This window comes from Triturus cristatus, chromosome 1_2 (assembly GCF_964204655.1).
Source record: "Triturus cristatus chromosome 1_2, aTriCri1.1, whole genome shotgun sequence".
NCBI classification, from domain to species: Eukaryota; Metazoa; Chordata; class Amphibia; order Caudata; family Salamandridae; genus Triturus; species Triturus cristatus.
Genome location: NC_140580.1, coordinates 1,060,421,698 through 1,060,448,751, shown reverse-complemented (window position 1 = coordinate 1,060,448,751; position 27,054 = coordinate 1,060,421,698). Strand labels below are relative to the sequence as shown.

The 27,054-nt window shown below is 44.1% G+C and overlaps 1 protein-coding gene across 3 annotated transcripts in view; it reads right to left on the bottom strand.

Annotated features, from left to right (window-relative positions):
• The window catches only part of WDR5 (WD repeat domain 5), a 166,360-nt gene that overhangs the window by 79,638 nt on the left and 59,668 nt on the right, over positions 1 to 27,054 (bottom strand). Inside the window, exons 1-3 of one of the 3 annotated variants that reach the window (XM_085612689.1) lie at positions 26,708 to 26,913; positions 25,181 to 25,358; positions 959 to 1,136 (exon numbers count right to left, since the gene is read on the bottom strand). In XM_085612689.1, the coding sequence (XP_085468815.1) occupies positions 959 to 1,039 (81 nt within the window). In that variant the 5' untranslated portion in view covers positions 1,040 to 1,136; positions 25,181 to 25,358; positions 26,708 to 26,913. Of the gene's footprint in view, positions 1 to 958; positions 1,137 to 25,180; positions 25,359 to 26,707; positions 26,914 to 27,054 lie in introns of those variants that run through there. The other 2 variants (XM_085612680.1, XM_085612697.1) reach the window with 2 other exon arrangements.

The window sequence follows — 27,054 nt, the reverse complement described above, 5'->3', positions numbered from 1 at the left end:
AGTGACTGTGAAACAATCCCCCACATTGTAACCTAATTTGTACAATAAAGAAATGCTCAACAAGATTTTTAACATTTTAGAAGCTCTGCCAAATACTGCTCTTGAAGGACGTGTATTTAAAGAGACAAACTGTGCAATGGATTTCTTTCTGAGGAAACACCAGCATTTCATCCAACTCATTTACTTGGACTAAGCAGATTTAGAGGATATCCCTCAGTACAATTTTGTTTTATTAGTTTATGATATGAAGCCACAACATAAATACACTAACCAAAATTATTTGGTAACATCAATATTAATGGCAGAAAAGGCTGACCGAGGGGGTGACATCCAGGTCAGTAAATTAGCTCATGACACATCGGATATGGAATCAACACTAACACTATAAAGTTTTGGTCAGATGTCCATTGTTAGTGTACAGCCTGCACACATGGTGCACCAATGCAAAATGTTACTGCAAAAAAGGGTCACAGCTTGTATGAGATTTAGGAAACATTGCAGTTCTCACAGGAAATTTTGGAATAACACAACATAATGGACTATTTCTGCATAATTTGCAGATGTTAACATAAAGATGTATCCAACTCAAACAAATTAAAAGCACCACGAGGTGCTGATCAGAGAGACTCTGTAGAGGTTAACATTTTAGTTAGCTATTGCTGTTTTTAGGTGTTAAACTAGTACTAGTGAGGTAAAATATTTTCTTAATCAGTATTAAGATATTAAAATGACAAATTAGTAAATAGTTTTGCCACAGAAAATGCCTTACTACACTCCATAATGTGCCTGTTCTCCTGCATAATTTAGTCTACCCGGTCACAATTTGATTTTCAATTGCCCCCAATATTCCAGTGGCCCAGACTAGAAGCTCTGCACGAAACTTCGGAAAGTTGAATATCAAGTCGTGTTAACAAAAAGTACTGAGTCAGTGAATAAGTCCATTAGGAAGAGGGAATACCTTGCTTTGATTGGATGAAGAGGAAGGTGTCGATTGTGTTTTGGTAGCTTCTGTATCAGGTTTCTTCTCTTCTGTTGCCATGGTTGTGTGGTTGAAACAAATAGTATTTGATGCTGTACGAAAGAAGATTCAAAGCGAGGCCCTTCGAATACGGGAAACGGATATGCTATCCAGTCATCTATAAATGAAATAAATTATAGCGATTAGATTTCATAAACGCATGCAAAGGAAAATTAATTCTAGGAAAGTTGAAGAATTAAAACATTCAAAACCCTAAATTTACAAATGGGATTCAAAACGGTGTTTTGAACGTACAAGAACATGGCTCTGTCATTAACTGCTGGCAGACTTCTTCCTCCTGTTCCCATCAGTCATATTTATCAACTGCATGGTAAGGCGTTTTGAAATTTCATAATATGCAAAAGGACAGGAAAAATGACACTCTTTAAGAGAATCTAGTTAAAGACTAAAGATAATTGAGGTTCCTGCTTTGGAGGGTGCAATATGTTCAGCAGGCATGTCAAACCTAAGTCCAGAGAAGTCGGATTCATGTTGGATTTTTAGGATTAACCACACACGTGCTGGAGCACGTTTTTCACCATAACAAATGTCTGGGATGATTAACTGTAGTAATTAAAAGGTAGTCTACCTCATTAATGAAACTGCAATTTCAGAAACACCAGCAAGATGGTTCAGCAAGTTAAATTATAGTCACCAATATTGGACTGTTGTATGGCACAAACCATAGAAAACACTTCACTCTAAGGAAGTGGTAGCTACTTGTCATTCCCCAGATTGAAAAAAAACAAAAAACGTGTCTGCACTATGTTTCTGGCATATGAATCACCAGTAATAGTAACAAAAGGGAGGCAAACCAAGAGAAATGGTGTCACCTTGCAGTGTGGTGTATCAAATACTGGGGTAGTGCCTGATGCCCAGACAGTGGGCTCCAAACTTGACACTGTGGCATATACGAGTTATATTTACACGTATGGCGGAAAACAAAGAAATGCGACAATAGGTTCACAAGCAGCATATACATATCAGTTAGGACTTTAACCTTACAAGTACTAAAGTCTCACATTATGCAAGAACCAGGACTTTCACTCTTCTGATCCCTCAATAATCATTTACAATTCTGAATTTACTTTCTTTGCAGGCATAATGGAACATAGACATTATCAACAATCAGGCCATTCTGGATAGGATGTTTCGCCTTTGAAATCTGAGTTTTGATTATAAGAAGCAAGGCCCTAGTGTGTGAATTGCCTGGTTTATAATGTAGTAGCTAGTGGTAACCAGTGTAGACCATTGAGGGCAGGAATAACATGGTCCTATTTAAGTTGATGTCTTGTCTAAACTGCAGAGTTCTATATTCTTTGTGTTTTTGGCAATTGATTTTTTTTAGTTTTAGTTATACCGAGTAGAGCCCATTTGCATAACTCTGTTTTGATACAGCTAGAGATGCCAGTATCCTTTAGTGCAAGGGAGGGGTGAAATTATTCTAGAATTCTTAACCTTCAGAATGAGTCACTAGTGACTAGGAATTTACGAGAGAGTGTGAAGACCATAATCAAGTTTAAGATTTTTCACCTTAGTCAAAGTAGTAGGTGGTCATTCCATTTTCCTGAAGCCAAGAGGAAATGAAGTTCCAGTTTTGCCACAATCTGCAGCCAAGTACTTGCGATTTTTGGAATTGACTTGGAGATGATTGCTAGCATACTTTGACCCACAGCTAACATAGATTCAGGGTCTTGAAATTTTGACCGGTGAGATATGGTCGCATTTTATGATGACCACATTGTATAGAGCACCTTTGGAGCAAATAAGGTTGGAAGAATTCACCAGTTTAATAACAGGGACTAGGTAATCGTTGAAAAGTAAATTGTGCAATTAAGCCATGGAGACACCTTCTGAAATGGAATATAACGAAGATCTGAAAGGTGGTAGGGAGACAATTTAGGGCCCTGGCCTTCAAGAAACATTTTATCCAGTAGAGGATTATGCCCTGTAGCCCAGTGCGATATTACTTTGGAGCAAGTAGCAGCCAGTAGTAGAGCAACAACCACTGAGATCTCAAGTTCGACTAAAATAAGAGATTAGAGTTGATTCTGTGCATCTTCTTGTTCTGAATCAATTCCATATGCCAAATTGTTTTGCTTGATGAAAGTTAACAGAGAAAAATACCTTTTCAACAAGTTTATATAAGTCAAGCACGGTCAGCCTGGTAGAGTCCCTCTTTATTTAGAAAACGAGTGACACAACTTGTTTTTATGTCACTTAGGGATTCAACCAATTAACCGAGAGGAATTAGCGATTTCTTTTTCCAGTATGGCAGCAGAGACCTTAGGATTGGCTGGAATATGTCTGAATGATAAGAATCCGATGCGGAACTAGACATGCTGGTGGCTTTAACATGGTCAGTAATTTCTTTGTGTCAGTATGTTGAATGAGTACAGTGCAGTTTGATTTGGTATGGGAGGCTCTCAGGGAGAGTATTTTGGTTCCACGTAAAGTACGGTTAGAGACTCATGATGAAGTAGTTTTCTGAGGTATCAATTTCTCAGATTGATTTACATTTGTTAAAATGCTCAGTTCAAGATTTTTTTAAGTAATTCTGAAGAATGCTTTGGCTGAGTATGTAGCCTCCGACGGGTTGTGTGCAGTAGGAACCATCTGGCCGTTTGGATGGACGTTCAATGGATACTGTATTGCCTTTGGAGTCACTTTTAACATTTAGATTGAGTGTTTCTGTTTTTGTCCAGTCTTTTTAGGGATCTTGTTTCTGTTGTTCATGGCTTACATAAGAGTCGATACAACAGTTCCCATTCAGGAATACTGTAGGTGTATGGCTTTCAGGTAGTTCACCAGGACATATGGCCCTGTTTACTATTATTTTACAGGCATTTTTGAGACTCAGGGACGGGGGGGTGTCTTTGGAATTTTGCAATAAATTTCAGTGAGCAACAGAAAGTCGACCAAACAACCTTTGGGAGGGTCTTTCACTTAGTTGCAACACCGGCAGCCACATTTTTAGTAACTTTGGATCACCAGGAGTCTAGAAACACATTTTGTTGTAAAAATCGTCAGCTTATGCAGTAGAGGATGATTTATGTAGCAAAAGCGACAAATCCATAATTAAGGGGAAAATGCCACAGCCGCAAATATCACGGAATTCTAGATGCTCCGTCTGTTGAGTACTGTGGTTTTGAAAGGAGCAAATGCTGGCATTGTTATTTGAGTTGTGTATGGCACTTTGTAGGAACATCTATAGCGATATTCAACTAAATGTCTTCTGATTAAAACTTGTGCAACCTGAATGTGGGAGATAATACACAATAAGATGGTGGGGGGGGGGGGGGGGGAAGCAGATGTTCTGGCTTTCTAGAGCTCATGTTGAAGCTCATGCTTCTGTCACCCCGGCCGGTCTAAAAACAGAAGCATTAATCAAGGTCTACTGCACAGTACTTATAGAAACTACAGTAGGCCAATAAAAGACCGTTCAATGTGCTTTTTACAATCTGTTAACATTTCATCACAAAGTGACTCATACAGTTTATAACAAACTCGCCAGACTACGAAAATACATTCCTGTTATAACACCGCACAATATCTGAAATTCCTGAAAACCTACAAAAATACCCATTGAGCAGTTTCCCAGTTTCATCTACCCCAATACAGACTTCACATGCAGAGTAAATTTTCAAGATAACAGACCTAGCCATCCATTTGAAAAACCACCCCAAAGAAATGGAAGCAGAGGGTCCTACACATTAGGACTCGAGTCATATAGTAGCTAAAGGCTTCCAGTTTGCACTATATAATGAAAACAAATGTGTGTCATTTGACTGCATGGACAAAAAAGTTAAATGCTGTGACATCATTACAATAGCTCAGTTGCAGTCCTCTGCCAAATAGGGGTTGCTACCAAACAACATCATTTACCATGTACAGTTTGATGTTCCATTGGATAAGCAATCCTAATGCTCAGAAAACGTATTTAGCAAATTCATTTAAAAAATAAAACACAAGTTGGTCGTATGACGAAGTGGCTACAATCAGTTTTTGTTGTCTTTTGGCAAGCTAATCGTTTCTATAATAACGACCCATGGTATATTACTCTTATTTGACCCCCATTATACTGATATAAGACATCTACATCTGCTCACAATTTAGGAAACACTGAATTATGATGTGGTCATGAGCTTGCAGTGAGAATTACAGGCAAGCCAGACATGTTGATGTTTCCAATGCTTGTTTGCATTGTCCAATATGCCTACTTTACACCACGTTTAGCTATTATACAAGAGACCATTGTGTAAAAGTAACATTTCTGATTCTAAGCAGCATGAAAGGTGGGTAGCGTGTAATGAGATGCTGTAGTAAATTTTAACAAGCATTTGCAATGCAATAGGTCTCGCATTATTAAACTTTGAGCTATTGGCATTGCTAAATAATGCAACACCAATAGCTCAAACTTTAATAATGCGAGACCTATTGCATTGCAAATGCTTGTTTTATACTGTGTGCAACAGAATTTTAAAAAATAATAACCGTCACATGCACAGTGCTTTCAGTCATTTATATGGGACCTTGAAGCACTTTGAATGGTCACCACTATTCTACCAGTGCCCCAACCAGGATTCAGTTGGGTGACTGTCTAGAGACACACACACTTTATTTTTCATTTAAGGTATGGGCGCTATATCTTATCTGTAGTTACCTCAATGTGAAGGGGGACAAAATAGTTGCAGAACACTTTAGTTTTCGTTTTTTAATCCACATCACCAACATTGTTCTCAGGATCAGAGTTAACATAGTTTTTCTATGCACCTCAACCTCTGGATGACCTACGAAATACCTTGTACGAGGCTGCCATTGGAGCCCCATCGGCAGCCCAGCCCAGCACACATCAGCTAAAGAACTGTGTGTCCTGAAGCTGCAGCAGCCCAGGCTGACATCATGGGAGTTGGGTAGAGGGGGGGGGGGGGGATTTCATGCCGATTGCCACTATCAAGGAATTACAGAAACAGCAAGGTTCCGAGGCTTGCTCACCCAACCAAAAAAAAAAACTGCTAAGTCTCTCTAAACTAATACAGGATAGGGCCATTCAAGAGTACAATATTGTAAAGATGTGGCGAATAGGACATATGGCAGCAGCAAAGATGTGCCTAAGAGCACACAGGGTGGAAACACAGACGGCTATGGGGCAGTGAACTGGGCATTGGGGGAAGAAGAGTAGAGGTGGGCGCGACCATAAAAGCTCGAGCCAGATGCCTTGCTCTGCCCAGGGTACTCTTGGAGACTCCAGTCCAAACGAGCCGAGCTTACATGTGCCTTCTGTCTGCCACCCACACTCTAATCGAAGGCGCAAAGAATTAAAGACAAGGCCTTTCACGTAAGCAGGCAGAGAGAAACCAACGCCTATGTAGTGGCTGGATCCCACAAAGTAGAACCAGAACATTTCGATCAAGCTTGTTTCTCCGCATAACCAAATTCTGAGATTCTAGTAGATGGGTAATTCTCGGAGCTTCCTTGTTCTTCACTAACACATATATGAGATGCTTCAGATACATGCGTTCGAGAATATGTGTTCTGTGCCAAAGCCGCTGGCACTGAAGATGAACTATGACCCTGCAGCATGTACAACAAGAATCTAGGTCACATAAAGGATGCAGGACAACGGATAACCTAAGGTCATCTTGGCACTGAATAACAATGGTACTCATTTTATCGACCTCAGACGGATTAAAGGCTAAGTGGACCAGCCAGGATTTGAATCCCTGACCATGAGATCGAACACAGGGGGTGCATTAGTCCACTGAGCCGCATCTCAGTTCACTATTGGCATTTCTGGGATGGCGGGTATGAATCTTTTAAAACTATTACTTTGTAATTAATAACTCCAATGCAGCAAGGGATACATCTTGATGCGAAAACGCTATTAGTGTTTAATTTGTAAAAAGATTAAGCGCAGCCCAAAACACCGCTTAGTAGCCCCGGCCTGCTGATTAAATGTCCACCCCCGAAAAGTAAGGATGCGTATTCGGTGCCTCTTTACCACTATCAGCACTCCCTGCCTCCTCATCTCACTCTTCCTGGTTCCTACTGTCTCCCTTTTGACATTTTTCCGCATTTATCTCCCCCTTCGTTCTCCTTTTGTACGTTTTCCTCCCCTTTAGCTCGTCATAAATATGAGACGAGGAAAAATAAGTGCTGGTCAACAAAATGAGGGGAGCCTCATCAGCAACCACCGGCTCAAATTAAATACTGACCCACATGTCAAAGCAATACACTTAAAAAAAAAAATGAAGAGGCCATCATAGTTTACAGGATGTGTGTTGTATGATTTACAGAAACAAATATTTTTCAAGGCTCAGCTCATGCACATGACTTTAGAGCCAGGCCATTGGCTCGGCTCTCCAATGTTGTTTTTTTTGGGCTCGCCCACATCGGTGTGGTAGAGCTCACAGTGCAGGGGTAAAGTACCACTGAAGCAATGGGGTAGATACTTTCTCGGTGCAGGAGGCAGCTGCAAGGATGCAGCGGCAAGCAAGTCCTCTGCCCAGAGGCCGGCAGAGGACACGCAGCAGAGGAATTAAAGTAACATATGAGAGTTTGACAAACTAAAATACAAAAATAAGACATTTTGAAAGTAAAAATGCAAATAGCATGAACTAAAGAAAGATCTGTACTGGAGAAACTACGCACACGTGGTGCAGACAGCTTGAGACCTCGGAGAATGCACCACTGCAAGTTCGTAAGTGTGGGATCCCAAGTGCTCTCATTAAGTGCCATGAAACAACCCTGGGCACAACTAGGCGCTATAAACTCCTTACCCATGTGCACCTCATCCGCACAGAACATTACCTGGCTCCAGCACGCACGTCACCGAGCAGCCCGACGATGAGTAGGAGCAAGTCCTGGCTTTGGCGTCCCGCAGTGCAACGCAGGGCACGATCCCTAAAAACCTACTTTACCACCCGCCTTGCCTCTCACAGCAGGTCACATATTACCTCATCCGATTAAGTTAAAGACTAGTAGCCAAAGTGGACTCAATCAATGTACATGAACCTACATTTGATTTTGGTGACGTTTATCAAATCATCAAGATCAGGCACTATAATACAGAAGGTACCACTGTAAATAAGACAGTGTGCATACTTGAATCAACAGTTTGCAGGACCCCGCAGAAATAATTTTAAAAAGTTAAAGGACAACCCTATGACAAATGTATCAGAAATTGAGTGATACACACAGAATCTGGCACGGTGTTGGAACAAAATTTTGGCAATACAAACAGCACAAGTCACATTGCATTACTACATACTTGCTAAAACAAGCATGACATATGGTCATCGTTTGGCACACCAATGAAAATTTGCCATCTTTTTGGGAATCGGTTAGAGACTGATAAGTGATAGAGTGTACTTGTGACAACATCCCTTTCTAAGAAAAGGAGGGGGGGGACGTGGGGGGGGGGGGGGGGAAGAAGAGGGCACACACTTTTCACAAAACTAACATTTTCTTATGCTTTAATTTAAAACATAATTTAGCCTACGTTTTAAAAAATTCGAAGAAAAAAAGCATGCATAAGTTTAAATTAACAATGTGTATGCAATCAAACGGACAAAAGGCATTATCTTCTGCTGTCTTCACAACAGTGTCTTAATTGTCAGTTATGTAATCTATTTCAGTTAATGATGCAGCAGTTTAATACTCATGTTTAAGACCCACTAGGGTTATAACAATATATTGTAATCAACATGGTATTTGCATAAACAGAACAATCTCTTTCTGGCTCCAAACCAAACCCCATTAAACCTTCACCTCTATTAAACTCCAAAACAATTGCCAACACCAAATACAATAGAAGGAAGTTATGTCATAATATAGCCTTATAGCCTGCTGTCGCAGGCTCTATCGGACATTAAAGGCCCTCTTGAGTGTTAAAGGTACGAGCTGAAGGCCGTTAAAGGAGCAGGCCCTTAATGGCTGGTACAGCCCGCTGCAGAAAGCTTTAAGGATATTAGAACATTCCGCCCCTAGAGGGCAGAAAGTTCAAATATGCAAACCAAAGACCTCACGGCGTCCGAGGGGATTGAAGTCCCCTCGGGCGCCGTGAGGACTTCTGTTCACAGAAACAGCTGTGGAACAAACATTGGAATGTTAGAGCTCTGGGCTTCCACCAGGCATTAGAAGCAAGAGCACTACATTGTCTTTAATAAAGCGCTCAACAGTCTAATGTTCTTATAAAGTAGAGTGACCAGACGTCCCGGATTTCCCCAGACAGTCCCGGTCCCCCGAAGATTTTCTTAATTTTAAAGGTCCCGGTTTTTTGGGACAAGGTCAAGTCAACCTGTAAAGGAGAAGTGAAAGGTGGGCGCTCAAAGTAATTTGTCTGGTTCAGCCAGCAGAGAAGCCTATCGGCTGAATGCATGCTACTGCAGACTGGAGGCAGAGTGGGGAGGAGGGCAGGGGGCTCAGGGCAAAGGTGATGCCATAGCATAAAGGTATGTAAGCATAGCTTGTAAATCTGTGGCTATATTATATATGCACACGTGCACCCCCATGCAAAAACCGGGACAGGTCAGTCATAAGTAAGGCTAAAGGGATTAGTCCTACTTTTATGTCTGGCCTGTCCCGGTTTTTTCTTCTCAAAATATGGTCACCCAAACAAGTTCTTTTAGGCACTGGGGGGGGGGGGGGGGGGGGGGGGGGGGAGGGGTGCGAGGAGGAGCAGGGATTAGAGCATCTTACATTGTCAATATTGCCTATACCCAACTTATTAGACACCCCAGAGCATTTTTAGTAATGGTTTCACATATCAAATTAGGAGTTTTGGGAAATTGAAGGCTTAAAAGACAAAACAATTTAAGAATTATTATAGGAACCATACCTTAACATGTCAAAACAAATTCTAATTTAACTTCTTTCTAAACATTCAACAGGCACAGATAAAGTGCATGGGCTTTCTCAAAAACAGTAATCAAAAATCACTTGGATTGCCACAGATTAAACAAACTCATTTAATTCAAACCCAACTCTGTTGACCAAGAGAAATCAATGGAAGGACTTTGATATTAGTATATATTCGAAGTTAACTACAGGTGCGATTTATGGGTCACTTAAGAAATGATCATGGATACGTAATGCAGTCAAGGAAATTCTAAAAAGAAAAAAAATACCATCATGTGCAGATACCACGCAGAGGTACTGAAGCCACATGCCTCTCTTAAAGTGCATCATGTATAGTTCTCCTAACTTAAAAGACAATTGTACCATCCTTCAGCAAGTTGCCTTTAGGTGCAACATATATATATATATATAAAAAAAAAAATTTAAAAAAAAAAACGTATATGCAATATAGAAGAGAAAGTAAAAATTACACACTGGCAAACAAAAACAAAATATTGTACTAGATGTACAATATGGGACCAATTGGGCTCACACAATTACTAAGCCATGTTTATGGAAAGCAAAAGATTGCAGGGAAGATGGTTTATCCAATGTGTGATTGCAAGGGGTTTGTGCGGAATATAATAAAATTCTGAATTGACACGGCCTAAGACTGCAGTTTATGGAAAAAAGCTCAACTAAATAAGCTGGTAAATGCTGTTACAATTATTTTCTGAAGGAATTAAACATAAAATACTCGGGTTGTTACCAGTAGCATAGTTCTGCAGGTAGAGTGTGTTAACTTTTAAGACATAAGTGGAGAAACTACAGAACATAAAGTCTTGAAAGATTTGACACTGGTTTCCATATTTTGAAATAATTTAGTCTCCCCAGTTCTGAGGTTCAGATTCATCCGTTTTGGCGTTTAGTATAACTTATTATTATATTTTTAGAATGGATCCTGGGCAGGGAAATTTAGATATCTTGTGGATTCTATATCCACTGATAACTATTTAAGTCTTATCCACTGCCATCCACAGTGCTTAGCCTCTTTAGGCACATGCATACACTTTCAAAACATTTTAATTCAATCAGTATAGCTACATTTTGGACTTGCCCATTAATTTAAGCACGAAGTATGAAATGTAACTCTTCAAAAACTAAATTCCAAGATCATTGTCCATACAGTACAGGTTGTGTCTTCATTAGTATGGTTTTCATTTTGGGGAAGCTTACTAGGAACGAGATGCAAGTTTAATGGAGTAGTACACCTAGAGAGCATTATTACAGAACAACAATCCTCCACAGCAGCTTCACTGTGAAAGGTTGTTAAAAGATTCTGCTGTATTAATTTAGCAAGCCACGAAAAATCATAAAAATTACACCAGACCTGCAGATCTAGTGACTTTAACAATCTACTTGATGCAACACTAATGTACATGACCCGTAAACTGGTCTAAAAGGCTGTGCTCCTAGGCAAATATTTTATTTCACAGTCACCTTTTTCTTCATTATCACCCGAAAGCACCATCAAATATGTGAGTTCAGCATTTCTGCTGTACAAAAAAACTCGTTTAACAAAGCAAAACTGTTGCTCCATGAACAATAAGAATCTAAACCACATAGGAGTACAAAAGACATGATTTACCTCTTAGTCCACCAATAGCATTGTCTTCCGGGGAAGGAATGTTTCTCAGTTCATGCATTAAAACTCACTTTTAATAAATACATTACAATGCATAGTGTGTTATAGCGCACTGTCATTTACAGACAGCACATTTTCCATTTAAATTTCCATAAATATTTCCACTAACATGCAGTTTTACGGCTAAAACTATATAGCGTATAAGCAGTAATTGTGCAATTGGGTTTCAGCAAAAATATTTGTTTGCACATCAAGTAAGGTGTCCCGATTTGTTTTCATGCTACTAAAATCTCTCTTTCCATCACACAGACTTACAAAAAAAAAAAAATGTGCTTTCCTAATTACAGGAAATATTTGTGAAATATTTGTAAAGTTAATTTAAAAGTTATTTAAAATGTTGTGTCTTAGATAAAAACTGGACATCCTGCAGTCTTCCATTTCACACTCGTTGTATAGTTCAAATCACAAAATCCACCAACTTTGCAAAGAAAAGTAAACACCAACCTCCGGGATAACAAAGCAGCAAATTGTAATTAGACCCGAGTTGACATTTGACCTCTGTCTTTGAATGCAGGGCAAAAGTGACAAAATTAAAAACAAGATTTAAGGCTGCTTTCTTGCTCCTTCACTTTTGATGAACACAACACTATTTATTCTGTGTCCGCTCGCCAGAACGGGCTAGTAGTCCCTAAAAATGGTTCACCCTGACTCACCAAAGCAAGTAGATTTCTCGAGGCCCGTCAGTTTCAGAACAAGAACCCTAATATTGGTTTTAGCTTCTGTTGCTTTCCTTGCTAGCCACAAAAAAAACAGACTAAGTGATGTTAGGAAATATTCCTTTTGACAGCTTAGCTATGAAAGGGCTTCTCAAGATCAGTAAAATAAGAGCATGTATTTCAGGTGGCTCAAACACGTGGATCTAATCAGCGGGAGACGACCGTTACATCGCGGTCATTACACCGTGATGCCATTACAACGACCGCATTGTTACTACGCAAAGCCATTACTACGCAAGTCATTACATCAACTTGCAGTAGATGCTGCGCTAACATTAGGAATAGTATAGTTTACTATTCCAACACCTTCCCTACTATTAGGTAATCTGGAGTTTTAATAGTAAATTATACATTTCTAATGTCAGCGCAGAATGTATGACCTTACACACCATCCATTACCCCACAGTAGGTTACAACGCGGACGTTACATCGTCCACGTGGTTACCACGCATGGCTTTACATCACAAGTCGTTTCTACGACTTGCGCTAGATGGCGCGCTGGATTTAGGAATAGTATAAATTACTATTCCTACTCCAGTTAGAGCAACAGCAGGGAATGTGTTGGATTTAAAATCCAACACATTCCCTGGTGTTGCGCGCCACCTAGCGCAAGTCGTTGAAACGACTTGCGATGTAATGCCATGCGTGGTAAGAACGCGGACGATGTAACGTCCGCGTTGTAACCTACCCGCGTGGTATTACCAGCATTGTAAACGCTGTTTCTCGTCAACGCGCCATCTAATGCAAGTCGATGTAATGACTTGCGTAGTATTGGCATTGCGTGGTAACAACACGGTCGTAACAACCGGGTTGTAATGCCACGCGATGTAATGACTCGCGTTGTAACGAGTCAGTCTAGTCAGCACGAGCCGTTCTATGTTCACTCTATATGATACACTTTGTCTCACAATTTTCAGTTTCCTGGACTTACTCTCTTATTTACTTATCTAAAATGGTTCAATCATTGGTATATAAACAGTCAGAAAGCAGATAAAGATAGGAGTCACCAATCAGTCAAGTATAACTTTCACCACCCAAGTTTAAGTGCCTGGGTATACTCTACAGTTACCATTTTTAGGTCCAGCCTTCCAGGCAGTGCAAACTGTCTAGTTACAAAGGGCTTCTTGTTAGATTGCCAAGAACCTACAGTGGGCTTAAAGATGTCCATTGCTTATAATTGGCTGGCTTTATTGTCACTCATTTGCTTGCTTCTTATTTGATGGATTGCCTAGTACATTGTGTACTTGTCCCTCCACTGGAGCGTAGCCTTCTTACTTGTACTCATCCACGGGTAACGTTTAGGCAACACATTTTCTCTGTTAGCTTAAGCACTTTGTGAGAGCGGATGTTTCCAATCTTTCTCCAAATCCCTGCTCCATAGTGATCGCTTGTGTGTGCTTTTCTAAACTTTTGTCTTGCACTGCTCCTTCATTTCTTTTTCCACACAAATTGCACGTCTCCCTTATTTGCTTTCCTTCCACTCTTGCTCCACGTTTCCCTCTCCAGTCTCTGTCCTCCTTTTACCTGTGCTTCTTTCTTGTTGCTCTCTTGCCTGTACGATTTTGTGGTGTTCTTGTGCTTCTTCCGAATCCTCTGTGCTGCTTTACCTTACTCTCCCTCACTCAACTCTTCTATTAACCCTTACACTCCCAAAACGCGTGGTCATTTTACTAGAGCTTTCAGTAAATTTTTATCAAGCTTACTGGCGCCCACTTCCTTGGGTTCTTAAATTATAGGAAATGACATAAGCGTCATTCCGCTAGTGCGCCTGTTTTCTGACGCACACGAGCATCAGTGGAATGACAACTGTGCATTTTTTTTCACAATGCTGCAGTGTCCCGATACTGTACAGCAAGCAACGCAAAAAGGCATTTTCAAAGTCAAAGGGTCCCAAAGACCTTTTGCCAGATTCAACACTTGTTTAAGTCATGAGTTTGCAGGACACTAGCAACAAGAGTAGAAATCCTGCGAGGACCTTTAACTTGGGGTCGAAATGTTTCTTACTATTCATACCGAGGTAGCATTTATTGTACATATTTCAGGAATTTCCCTCTGCATCCAAGTTTCTAGGCTTAGAGGTGTTGAGACACTGGACGATGATTTCTTTAAGGTCCAGTAGTTTCCTAATCTTCTTTTGCTTTTAATGTGATTTCCCTATTATTCTCACATCCAGTTTTCCTTCTCCTCATTATCGTTCACTCACAGGAACCTTACTCGTATCACTGAGCACTTCAGGACAAATATACTTAACAATACTTACTCGGCTCATTAACGTAGGTGCTTCACGTTCAGATCTGCAATTTATACCTGGAGTGTGGGCCTCCATCCACCTTTAAGGGGGAACTAAAAAATAATGGTAGGGAATGGAGTGGGTAAGACAGTCTAAGTCCCCCACAGTGTGGGAGACTTAGTACTTGATGCACAATGTAAACCGCAATACCACAAGAACTGTTTACTGGGTGAATTTTTGAAGAATGGGCAAAACAAGGAAGGACATTCTTAAATCACTAAATTCTGCATATATCGGTATTTACCAAGCATTCCGCCCATGGGAAATTAAGTAGATTTGATCTGTTGAAAATTCTTACAGGGAAAACTGCAGGAGTGCAGCAATGACTAACTTTCAGATATGAGCAGCAACAGAAGTTATTGGAATTTAATAGCCCACTGTGAATAGGATAATTCGAGATGGGGTTTAAATCATATATGTAGTATGCGATGGCGCCTGCTCGTGTGTACATCAATGTAAAAAGGTGCTTTAGTGGAATACGATGCTACAGGCTAGGGGATAACACTAAAACAGACACACGGTCAACACATTTTGTACAGGTGGCCTGTGCACACGTAGTAGTGATGTTCAGAGCAATATCAGCGAATCTGAAATTCTGCAATAATGGGAAAAATGACAAGAATAGTAGAACAGATAATATATAGGAACACTGTAGGTATCACGTGTTCTCTGTGTTTATTGAAGATCAATTGCCCAGCCAACACATGTTTCGTCAGGGGGGAAAACCCACAACTTTTTCAGGGCTAATAGGCAAGTAGGTGAGAGTTGGTAGATCTCTTCACCGGTTGTACTTCCGTCCCACCTGTCTTGGGAATGGTGCTTCCAAGCAGTGGCGTGAACAGGAGTAAAAGGACCGGTTATCGACATAGTTTGAAAGAAACAGCAGCGTTCTCGCTGCCCCCTCAGCATTTTTCCAGGAGAACTTTTACCCTGGACTGAGCCCTACCCGGCTCTGAACCACCCGTACGCAGCAATCTCAAGGCTCCACTTGTGGAGTGACACCACTGAACTTATTTACGGGTCATTTTACTCCTGTAATTCACTTATCTACTAAATAATTCCCAAAACAACTTTGCACAATCAAGCCAAAGTAGATGGCTCTGCCAGATGAGAGAAACTCAGCTCAAACACCACCAAAAATGCCATTTACCAAACCAACGGCAAAATGAATCAACATCTGGGGGTAAACGATGTAGATGACTGTCCATTATGAGCAGTATGCCACGCTAACCAGAGCTACAATAGACCTCACACTCCAATGTTTGCTCTAATATTCAATAATGCACTCCACTGATTAAATAGTACAGAAAAGTTAACTTGTGCCCTATATAACCAGTTAAAGCTTCTGTAGTTTAAGATGGTTATAACTGGCAAACTGGTGGCCTGAAAATACAAGCGAACCATGTACAACACCCTTACAGTATATATTAACTTTTAAGGCGGGACATCTTGGTGACTTAGTTTTCTCGTAATTCTTCAAAACGATGACTGGTGAAGTACATAGACGAGGCAGACTTTGTTTGAGGCATTTTAATTCAATTCTGTAAATAGTAGGTGTAGGAAGGTGGAATCTGACTAATGGTTGCCCCCAACTTTTTGCCTGGTATTTGAGTGTTTTTTGACTAGTCTGGCTGGAATCCTGCTATCCAGGACCCCAGCCTATCTGCTTTCTCCCTAATGTGAAGTACCCTAGGTACTAACGAATTGGATGCTGAGGATGCCCTGACAGTCCCTTGTAGATGGTACCCTAGGTACCCAGGGCATGGGTCCCTCAGTAGGCCTACCAGGGCTGCAGCACTTATTGTGCCACCCTGGGACAGCCATACAAACTGACACCACCACACCACTACTGTAGTCTGGGTAAGGTGGTGCTAGCACCCCTTACAGGGGTATAGGTATCCTATATCCCACCACATTACAACACATATACTCTCATAGGTCACCCCTATAGCAGGCCTTGGTAATCCTACAAGGCAGGGTGCCGAGGTATGTGTGAGGGGGGACCCCTACATGAGTAGGGCCTCTCTGCAACCTTCGTAAAATCATTGCTGGGTTGTTTGTAGTGTATCCATACCATATACTCTTAACCGCATTATAAGTCTATTGCGATATCGCAATAACTTGAGAATGGCTACACAGAACCATATCGTGTTTGTTGTCAAACATGTAGGAATCATACCCCCAGTCCAGCTATGGGCATGAGGGTACGATTCCCCCCTGCTAGAGGGGCGATATGGGAAAAGCGGCAGAATTTAGACTCCAATTTAAAAGTGCACAAGTTTCACAAAATGGCTACTCCCCGCCACCTACACGACCCTGGCTGGCTGTTGCTGGGGAAAACCCCAGCCGGACAATAGGGCTCCTGTGGCAGGGAGGTGCTAGCATCTCCCCAGACAGGATAATGTGGATTGGAACAGGGTGGGTGCACCAAAAGTCCTTTCAGAGTTGCACGTAGGCAGCTGCAGAAGCCTCCTTCTGCATACACCGCTTGGAACCGGTTCAGGGGCATCCTGCCCCTCGCCCAGGCGGGAAACACACAAAGGGGAGAGGGTGTAGCCACCCTTTCCCGCCTCACCTACCATTGTGGACACTACTCTGGACACTCCCCTAATCTTGGGGATAAAGGTGAATAACGTGGCCCCAGAGCCTCAGATTAATCTTGAACTTTACAGTCTTGACATTCGACTTGCTGCTGCCCAGCTGACATCTCCCTTGGGATAAAGGAGTTATCCCCCTGCTTGGCAGGCACCTGAAACACTGCGAGTGACCCGGTTGGAACTTCGCTGCTCTCACGAACTTAGACGACTTCCAGAACCCTTGAGGTGGGTTTCCAGCGCATCCCAGAGGCCAGTGAGTGTGCTCAACGAGTTTGGGCACCGTGGACCGCGTGGGTGCCAAGATCCCCAATACCCCGAGACACCGGCCACCTCTTGCATAGCACACGACCCTGACCAGTGGGGAAGTTGTGCTTTGGCCCGTTTGAGCCAACCACTCTACAGCAATTGTGCCAAAGACCAGCGCCCTAGCCCCCTCCGGTGGCCCGTGGGTGCCCTTTTACGCACGCCAAATTGCCGCCTCCCACGGTCCCTTGTCTCTCGACTTGTGGGCCCTAGCGGAGGTCTATCTTTACAAACAAGAGTTCCCCTGGTTGCTCCAGGCCTGCTCTACAGTCTCCTCGAAGGAGACCTCTCCCAGACCTCGTGGGTCTGCACTGTAGCAGATTTGTTCATTCTTCGTGGGTTGCGGTTGCCAAGGCTTAGTGGATCCAATCCGGACACTAACACCGCAGCGACCCTCATCCGACGTGGGACAGTCGCCCTGCTGAAGCTAGCCTTCCTTGAAGCCTCCCGGAGCCCGTGGCTGCAGATCCAAGCTACATCACTTTCCACCTGAACCACCCGACATCGAAGGGCTCTTTGCTTTGAGCCTCCTGGTCACTTTGCCGTGACCCAGACTCTGTCCCCTCTGCTTTAAGGTTCTTCTCTACAATCTTCACATCTTTGATCTTCACGGCATCGACGCTTTTGGCTAGCAGAACTTTTGACTGTTTTCCCATTGAAAATCAGCCCGCGACCCGACAGCAGAAACGACCTATGCACCCGGCTTCCCTGGGGCAGGTAACAGTGGTACCTCGGTACTCTCGTTGTAGTGGGCTCTTCAAAAGCTTAAGTTTTAACTTTGTACTCCTGCTAGAAGTATTTTTAAACTGTTTATTTCCAACCGCGACATTCTCCATAGGCTGTAATAGAGATCCCAATAGCAGCTACTTGCACTGCACGCCCCTCCCGTGGTTCCCCTTCCTCATAACCTGGGGTAGATTCTTAAGGGGCCAGCGATCCTGAATGCCCTAGGCATTGCCTGTAGGATTGTCGTGGTTCTTATACCACTTTTTTAGTATATGGTTTGGTCCCCCCTGGGGCCCAATGTTAATAGTGCTATTTATTGTGTCTACCAATGCTCGTTTGATATTGTAACGTTGCCACAGCTTCATAAAGAGACTGTGGGATTCTGTCTAGAATAAATACATATATACCTGTGTGGGCTACTCTTTCATTTGGTTATTCAAGACGTTATTATGGTAAAACAATAAGCTTAAAACTCCTTCAAGACTTAGCCTGAAGGCTGCTCTCCACAGCTACCACTAGGATAGCTTTCTTTAAAGGTTGTCTTAAACCCATCATCAATAAGAGTCGAATTGGACTGGTGCAAGGTGTCCCTATAACTAGGAAACAGCATATGCCAGGCCAACTTCTCACATTGGTGTGCAGCGGTTGGATTCAAGCTTGCCATTGTTTTACCAGATAAATTGAATTTCTAAAGTGAAAGCCACTAGGTACCAGAGGTACATATAAATTCAAGCTTAGAATACAATAAGTTCTACTGAACTTAGGAGTTGTGTGTAGAGGGTTTAGCACACCTTGACTACAACTCAAGAAAGGGTTCAGTAGGCCACACTTAGTGTAGGTAGATACACCACTATCACTACACTAGAAATGTCTTTAGGTTCAGGTGCCCATAAGGCTCTGGAAGGACCCCAAAGGGTCCCAGTCGACAAGTATGATCATCTCTCCTTTGCTGATTTCAGGGAGATGTGCACCCTTAGGAAACTTAAGACAAACAAAGGTGCCAATACCCAACGTCTCAGGGAAATCCTGCTCATAGCAGACTTTATGCAGACTTTAGGGTCTGGTGGGGTAGACAGGTCGGGTGGGCATCCATCAGAAGAGGACCCTCCAAGAGAGGACTCTGATGAGGACCAGGAAGAGGATGAAGATCCTGACCTGGAAGAACCAGACCACTCACAACATGGAGGTGATGGCCCAGGAGGCACTCCCTCCATCCCTAATGGGAGAGTGGTGGATCCCAGAAGAAACAGGTCCCCCTCAGTGGGGTCCAGCCATTCTAGGAGATCCAAAAGGACCTCTGCCTCTCCTCAGAGGAAAGAATCCTCCCAAGAGAGGAAATGCAGTTTGCTCCAGTTTGAGCAGGCAAAGCTACAAATAAGGAAAGAGCAGTTCGCATTAGACAGGGAGTCCCTGGAGCTTCAGAGAGCTTCAAGAAAGTGTGGTCTAGAGATCCCTGGTGGCAGTAATGAAACCCCTAGAGTTAGAGAGAAAGTCCCTGACAATAGGAACCTCCACAAGATTGTGCCCCCCTATAAGACAGGGGATGATATCCACAAATGGATCTCTGCTCTTGAGAGGGCCTGTAAAGTACAAAGGGTCCCAGTAGAGCAGTGGGCAGCAATCCTGTGGCTCTCCTTTGCAAACAAAGGTAGAGACAAGCTCCTCTCTGTAAGAGAAGAGGATGCAGATGATTACTATATCTTGAGAGATGCTTTAATAGATGGGTTTGGCTTAACCGATGATCAATACAGACTTAAGTTCAGAGATACCCAAAAAGCACAGGATCAAGATTGGGTAGACTTTGTTGATTGTGCTACCAAGGCATTGGAAGGTTGGTTAAATGGCAGTAAAGTTAATGATTACAAAGGATTGTACAATCTCATAATGAGGGAGCAGATTCTTAATAATTGTCATAACCAACTCTTACACCAGCACCTGGTGGACTCTGATCTGACCTCTCCCCAAGAATTGGGAAAGAAGGCAGAAAAATGGGTCAGAACCAGGATCAGGCCCAAGAACCAAGGTGGTGACCAGAAGAAAGATTCTACCGAGCCCAAAGAGAAAGGAGGGGATAATAAAACAGAAAAGTCCCCTGAAGAGCCCCAAAAACCCAGTGCTGGGGGTGGGTCCCAAAATCCTTCCTCTTCTAAAAAGAAACCATATTGCCATGTGTGTCAGAAACCTGGCCACTGGAAAACTGACTCCAGTTGTCCAAAGAATGGCAATAAAGAAAATGTTCCTCCAGTTACAGCTCCAACACCTCCTGTTGCTACTAGTAGTAATCCCCCAGGTGGTGGGAGTGCACCCAAAAACTTAGTTGGGTTTTCTTGGGGAAAACAGGTGTAAACTGGCCTAACCAGGTCCCCTGCACAAGCAACTCTAGTCTGTGATGGTGGCATGGGGTTTGCCAACTTTACCATGAGTCCCAGTATCCTGGGCAGGTACAGACAAGAGCCCATGATCAATGGTCAGAAGGCTGTGGCCTACAAGGACACAGGGGCTAGTGTCACCATGGTGACCAAGAGACTAGTGCCCTTATAACAGCTTTTACCTGGCTTTAGCTACCAGGTGACCAACGTTGATAGAGTTAGGACAGACCATCCCATGGCAGTAGTAAATCTCAGCTGGGGGAGGGGTCACTGGCCCAAAGAGAGTGGCAGTGTCCCCCACCTTGCCTGTAGATTGTCTACTGGGGAATGATCTGGAAATCTCAGCTTGGGCTGAGGTTGACCACAATGCCCATTTGAAAATGGTAGGAATCCCTGAGAGAGTGGATGAGACCCTGAGGGCCTCACCTCCACCCCAGGAGAAAAAAAAGGGAGTGAAGCCTGAAACTATGGATCACTCCACCCAAACAGAGAGCATAGGGGGTGAGGAGCAGTCCTCCCCCCACCAGACTAAAAAGGGTCAAGTTTCTCAGGGAACTGATCCTGCTCCTTGTGAAGTAACTGCCCCAGAAGTGGACAGGCCTGGCCTGCCCACCTCTCTGATGGCAGGGAATCCTTCCAAGGTGGTACCCAGTCTGGAGCAGGTATCCTGCCCCTCTCTACCCTGCCTCAGTCAGCCCAGGGCTGGGGAGGTCAGTGGACCCTTAAGGGGCCCCTGTCCAGAGGAACCCCCTCATCAGCAGATTAGGGACACCCAGCAGAGTAGTTTCAGCCAGGTGAATATTCCTCTACAAACTGAGGGATCCCCCTTACCCCTAGGTATAGGTACCCCTCCAATGGATGTTGTTGAGCACAGGGAAACCTGGGGCATAGTTGCCCCAAACCTTCCAGTGCCCTCCACTATTCCAACCAAGGGGATCCAACCCCCAGCTGTAGGCTGCCAGAGGTTGACTCTTAGGGCCAGATATGACACAGTCATGGGCAGAAAGGCTTCCATAGTGGCCAGTGATCTGAGGAGGTTGAGACCAACCCAAATAGTGCCTCACTTCCAGACTCAGACACCCCACCTCTGTCCCAAAAACCAGTACAGGTAATTTCCATAGACTTTGGAGAAACTCTAGAACCCCTTGGGGTAGGATTTCCCAAGTGGACCATGAGACAGGGAGCAACCATGCTAGTGCAGGTTCTTCCTTATATGGCCACTCAGGAAATAAAGGCTTATCTGGACAAGGTTAGCCTTATCTCCTTTCGTTTGGGGGGGGGGGGCGGGGGGGGGGGGGGGTTTATGTAGGAAGGTGGAATCTAATGGTTGCCCCCAACTTTTTGCCTGGTATTTGAGTGGTTTTTGACTAGTCTGGCTGGGATCCTGCTATCCAGGACCCCAGCTTATCTGCTTTCTCCCTAAAACTAATGTGAAGTACCCTAGGTACAAACTAATTGGATGCTGAGGTTGCCCTGACAGTCCCTTGTAGATGGTACCCAGGGCATGGGTCCCTCAGTAGGACTACCAGGGCCGCAGCACTTATTGTGCCACCCTGGGACAGCCATACAAACTGACACCACCACACCACTACTGTAGTCTGGGTAAGGTGGTGCTAGCACCACTTACAGGGGTATAGGTATCCTATATCCCACCACATTACAACACATATACTCTCATAGGTCACCCCTATAGCAGGCCTTGGTAATCCTACAAGGCAGGGTGCTGAGGTATGTGTGAGGGGGGACCCCTACATGAGACGGGCCTCTCTGCAACCTTCGTAAAATCATTGCTGGGTTGTTTGTAGTGTAGCCATACCATATACTCTTAACCGCATTATAAGTCTATTGCGATATCCCGATAACTTGAGAATGGCTACACAGAACCATATCGTGTTTGCTGTCAAACATGTAGGAATCATACCCCCAGTCCAGCCATGGGCATGAGGGTACGATTCCCCCCTGCTAGAGGGGCGATATGGGAAAAGCGGCAGAATTTAGACTCCAATTTAAAAGTGCACAAGTTTCACAAAATGGCTACTACCCGCCACCTACACGACCCTGGCTGGCTGTTGCTGGGGAAAACCCCAGCCTCGCCAGCTGGACAATAGGGCTCCTGTGGCAGGGAGTGCTAGCATCTCCCCAGACAGGATAATGTGGATTGGAACAGGGTGGGTGCACCAAAAGTCCTTTCAGAGTTGCACGTAGGCAGCTGCAGAAGCCTCATTCTGCATACACCACTTGGAACCGGTTCAGGGGCATCCTGCCCCTCGCCCAGGCGGGAAACACACATAGGGGAGAGGGTGTAGCCACCCTTTCCCGCCTCACCTACCATTGGTGGACACTACTCTGGACACTCCCCTAATCTTGGGGATAAAGGTGAATAACGTGGCCTCAGATTAATCTTGAACTTTACAGTCTTGACCTTCGACTTGCTGCTGCCCAGCTGATGGAAGAAATCTCCCTTGGGATAAAGGAGTTATCCCCCTGCTTGGCAGGCACCTGAAACACTGCAAGTGACCCGGTTGGAACTTCGCTGCTCTCACGAACTTCGACGACTTCCAGAACCCTTGAGGTGGGTTTCCAGCGCATCCCAGAGGCCAGTCAGTGTGCTCAACGAGTTTGGGCACCGTGGACCGCGTGGTTGCCGAGATCCCCAATACCCCGAGACACCGGCCACCTCTTGTATAGCACACGACCCTGACCAGTGGGGAAGTTGTGCTTTGGCGCGTTTGAGCCAACCACTCTACAGCAATTGTGCCAAAGACCAGTGCCCTAGCCCCCACCGGTGGCCCGTGGGTGCCCTTTAACGCACGCCAATTTGCTGCCTCCCGCGGTCCCTTGTCTCTCGACTTGTGGGCCCTAGCGGAGGTCTATCTTTACAAACAAGAGTTCCCCTGGTTGCTCCAGGCCTGCTCTACAGTCTCCTCGAAGGAGACCTCTCCCAGACCTCGTTGGTGTGCACTGTAGCAGATTTGTTCATTCTTCGTGGGTTGCGGTTGCCAAGTCTTAGTGGATCCAATCCGGACACTAACACCGCAGCGACCCTCATCCGACGTGGGACAGTCGCCCTCCTGAAGCTGGCCTTCCTTGAAGCCTCCCGGAGCCCGTGGCTGCAGATCCAAGCTACACCACTTTCCACCTGAAGCACCCGACATCGAAGGGCTCTTTGCTTTGAGCCTCCTGGTCACTTTGCCGTGACCCAGACTGTCCCCTCTGATTTCAGGTTCTTCTCTACAATCTTCACATCTTTGATCTTCACTGCATCATCGACGCTTTTGGCTAGCAGAACTTTTGACTATTTTCCCATTGAAAATCAGCCCGCGACCCGACAGCAGAAACGACCTATGCACCCGGCTTCCCTGGGGCAGGTAACAGTGGAACCTCGGTACTCTCGTGGTAGTGGGCTCTTCAAAAGCTTAAGTCTGAAGTTTTAACTTTGTACTCCTGCTAGAAGTATTTTTAAACTGTTTATTTCCAACCGCGACATTCTCCATAGGCTGTAATAGAGATCCCGATAGCAGCTACTTGCACTGCACGCGCCTCCCGTGGTTCCCCTTCCTCATAACCTGGGGTGGATTCTTAAGGGGCCAGCGATCCTGAATGCCCTAGGCATTGCCTGTAGAATTGTCGTGGTTCTTATACCACTTTTTTAGTATATGGTTTGGTCCCCCCCTGGGGCCCAATGTTAATAGTGCTATTTATTGTGTCTATCAATGCTTGTTTGATATTGTAACTATGCCACAGCTTCATAAAGAGACTGTGGGATTCTGTCTAGAATAAATACATATATTTTATATATATACATACATACCTGTGTGGGCTACTCTTTCATTTGGTTATTCAAGAGGTTATTATGGTAAAACAATAAGCTTAACACTCCTTCAAGACTTAGCCTGAAGGCTGCTCTCCACAGCTACCACTAGGATAGCTTTCTTTAAAGGTTGTCTTAAACCTAACATCAATAAGAGTCGAATTGGACTGGTGCAAGCTGTCCCTATAACTAGGAGACAGCATATGCCAGGCCAACTTCTCACAGTAGGTCCACATTTTCATTTTTTGTCACTATTCTTCATCAATTCGGTGAATGGGTGCCACTAGATTTAGCTGGTAGCAGTTCGAAAAAGTGAAAACACAACATTTGTTATCTAAAAGTACGCTTACAGAGCATAAAGCAAGGAATATCCACTTGGTTTAAATTTCAGCCATCATCATTTCCCACTTCAAAAAGGTGCCAACTTCAAAGGACATCAGAAGGGGGAAGACAGAGGACCATGCAGAAGTAATACAAACCTCTGCGGTACATGCTCAACTTATTAAGAACATTTTGCAGCAATAAAGACTTAAGCTGCCCAATAAATACCTATTTTCCCGGACAGCAGCAGGGAGAAAGCAGGGGTGGGCAAGGGATACAACTGACAATTACATTGTTAGCACTCACCATGGCTATTGCAGATCAACTCTCCAATCACCAAATCCAATCAACAAATTGACTGTAACTACTGCACTGTATGCAAAGACGTGCACTCTTTCCATAGCCATGGGACTCCGAAGCACACACAAGTTACTGGGTTTGGATAGATCTAACCCACTCAGCATGCATATATGGAGCTGTACTTACCGGAAATGGCCCGTGTGTCGCAGGAACAGTATCAAAAGGCAGGTACCACTCTGTTGGTGAAGTTGTCCTGGCACTGTCGGACACCTCCAATACAGCCGATTTATTTCGGGGGTACTGTAGGTAGAATAAGTAGAGGCAGCGTGCAATTACTATCCTGTCTTTGCTTGACGGCCTACACCTGTGGGAAAGCAATAGTGATATTTGGCTAGACAAAGTATTAGGAGTTATTCAGTCCAGTATTCAGCAGGAAGGTGTTTACACTTAGGGTTATCTAAATGTCCTTGAAGCAAATTCTATGAATCGCTACATATCACCACAACAACGTGTTCTCTCGGTTTTTTTTTTTTAGCAGCTCTAACCGAGAGAGGATAATTCACAATACCTGCGTGTACAGCACTCGAATTCAAAATGAAATATTCAGCAATACCATTCAACTTATTTTTCCAATGTTGTCAAAATAAAGGGGGTCCTAGACATTAACAGAACGCTATGTCGTGGCCTATGGACTAGATAAAAGGCCTATGTTTTGACTTCAGCTCTCCATTCTAGTTATTATATTGCCGTCAGCTTGTCCTCAGGGCAACTGCAATAACTGGTTCGATATTACAAAGTTACACCACCGTTTGACAAAGTTTGGGTAATTTCATCTCACCCTAAAACATTCCAGGACTGGAGTCAGAATAGTAAATGAACCAAATGGGCGGACTAGTTTGTGGAAAGTTGCTCTTAACCAAAATATTATACGAATGGGTGAAGGATGGTCATTCAGCAACACTACTAGTGCCTGAAATGTTCACCCCCCATTGTTAAGAACCCTTGAGTTTCGGAAGGAAGCAAGCATCAACAGTCACTTTAAAAAACCTCACCCCACCCACACCAATAAGCAACAAAAGTTGAAAGCACGACACGAGTCAGAGACCACCTTGCTACTATCACTGAGATCACCTTGTTTAGCAAGAGAACATCTAGCCCACACCGCCGGTAGCAACTCACACTCCCTGAATCACAGTGGAGGGCCATGCAACACGTGCTAATCAAAGCTTTAACACTCCTTCAATTCGTAACAGCACAGTGTGCCATTGTGCGATTTGTGCATACAATTGTTGCCTCATTAGAGAACTCTAGTGTTGGAACAAAAGGCATTGGTAAGAGCAAAACACGTTTAAATACTACCCTGGATTTTTTTAAATATTGCTTTTAATAGGGCAAACATTGAAATAACAGGTGCAGAAGGACCCTTCGTTTAAGAAGCATCTCAGGAACCATACGACAGGACCCTGGCAGGCAGCAACCGGGAGCGCCTGTGAAAACAGTCTCTAATCGTGGAGGGTACGCAGCCCAGTGTAGCAATTCGGTGGGCCCAACCCCATTGCCATAACTTGGTGCATTCTATCTCTGCCAGGCAGTTCTTCCCGGCCGGTCAATTTCACCATTAGGTGTACTAGCGCAGGCCTGACGTGAAGGCTACAGGGCGGCGCAGGAGAGGTGAGGGGGCGCATGTCGGGAAACGCACAGAGAAACACTCACAGGGGGTTGTGAAGAGCCTATGGCTGGGCGGTGGTCGGTCTGCACGCACGGGAACACTCGCGGCGGCGGCTCGCGGCGAGGCGGGCCATAAAGCAGGAGGGGATGTCTGAGACCCAACAAGCAACGAGTGCAGACGAGACCGAGGGCAGCAGGAGATGACGTCCCATGACGTACGGTAGAGGCCGCGTGGCTCCGATCAGGGGAAAGTGACAGGGAGGCCGCTGCGAAGCTGGGTTTGACAGAAGACCGACCGAGTTTGCCTCCCGTGCCAGTCACAGTTGTCTTCCTGCTGGGTTGAAGTCTGGCACACGGACTTACAGGCTAGATTTCGGGCCCGCAGTTAACAA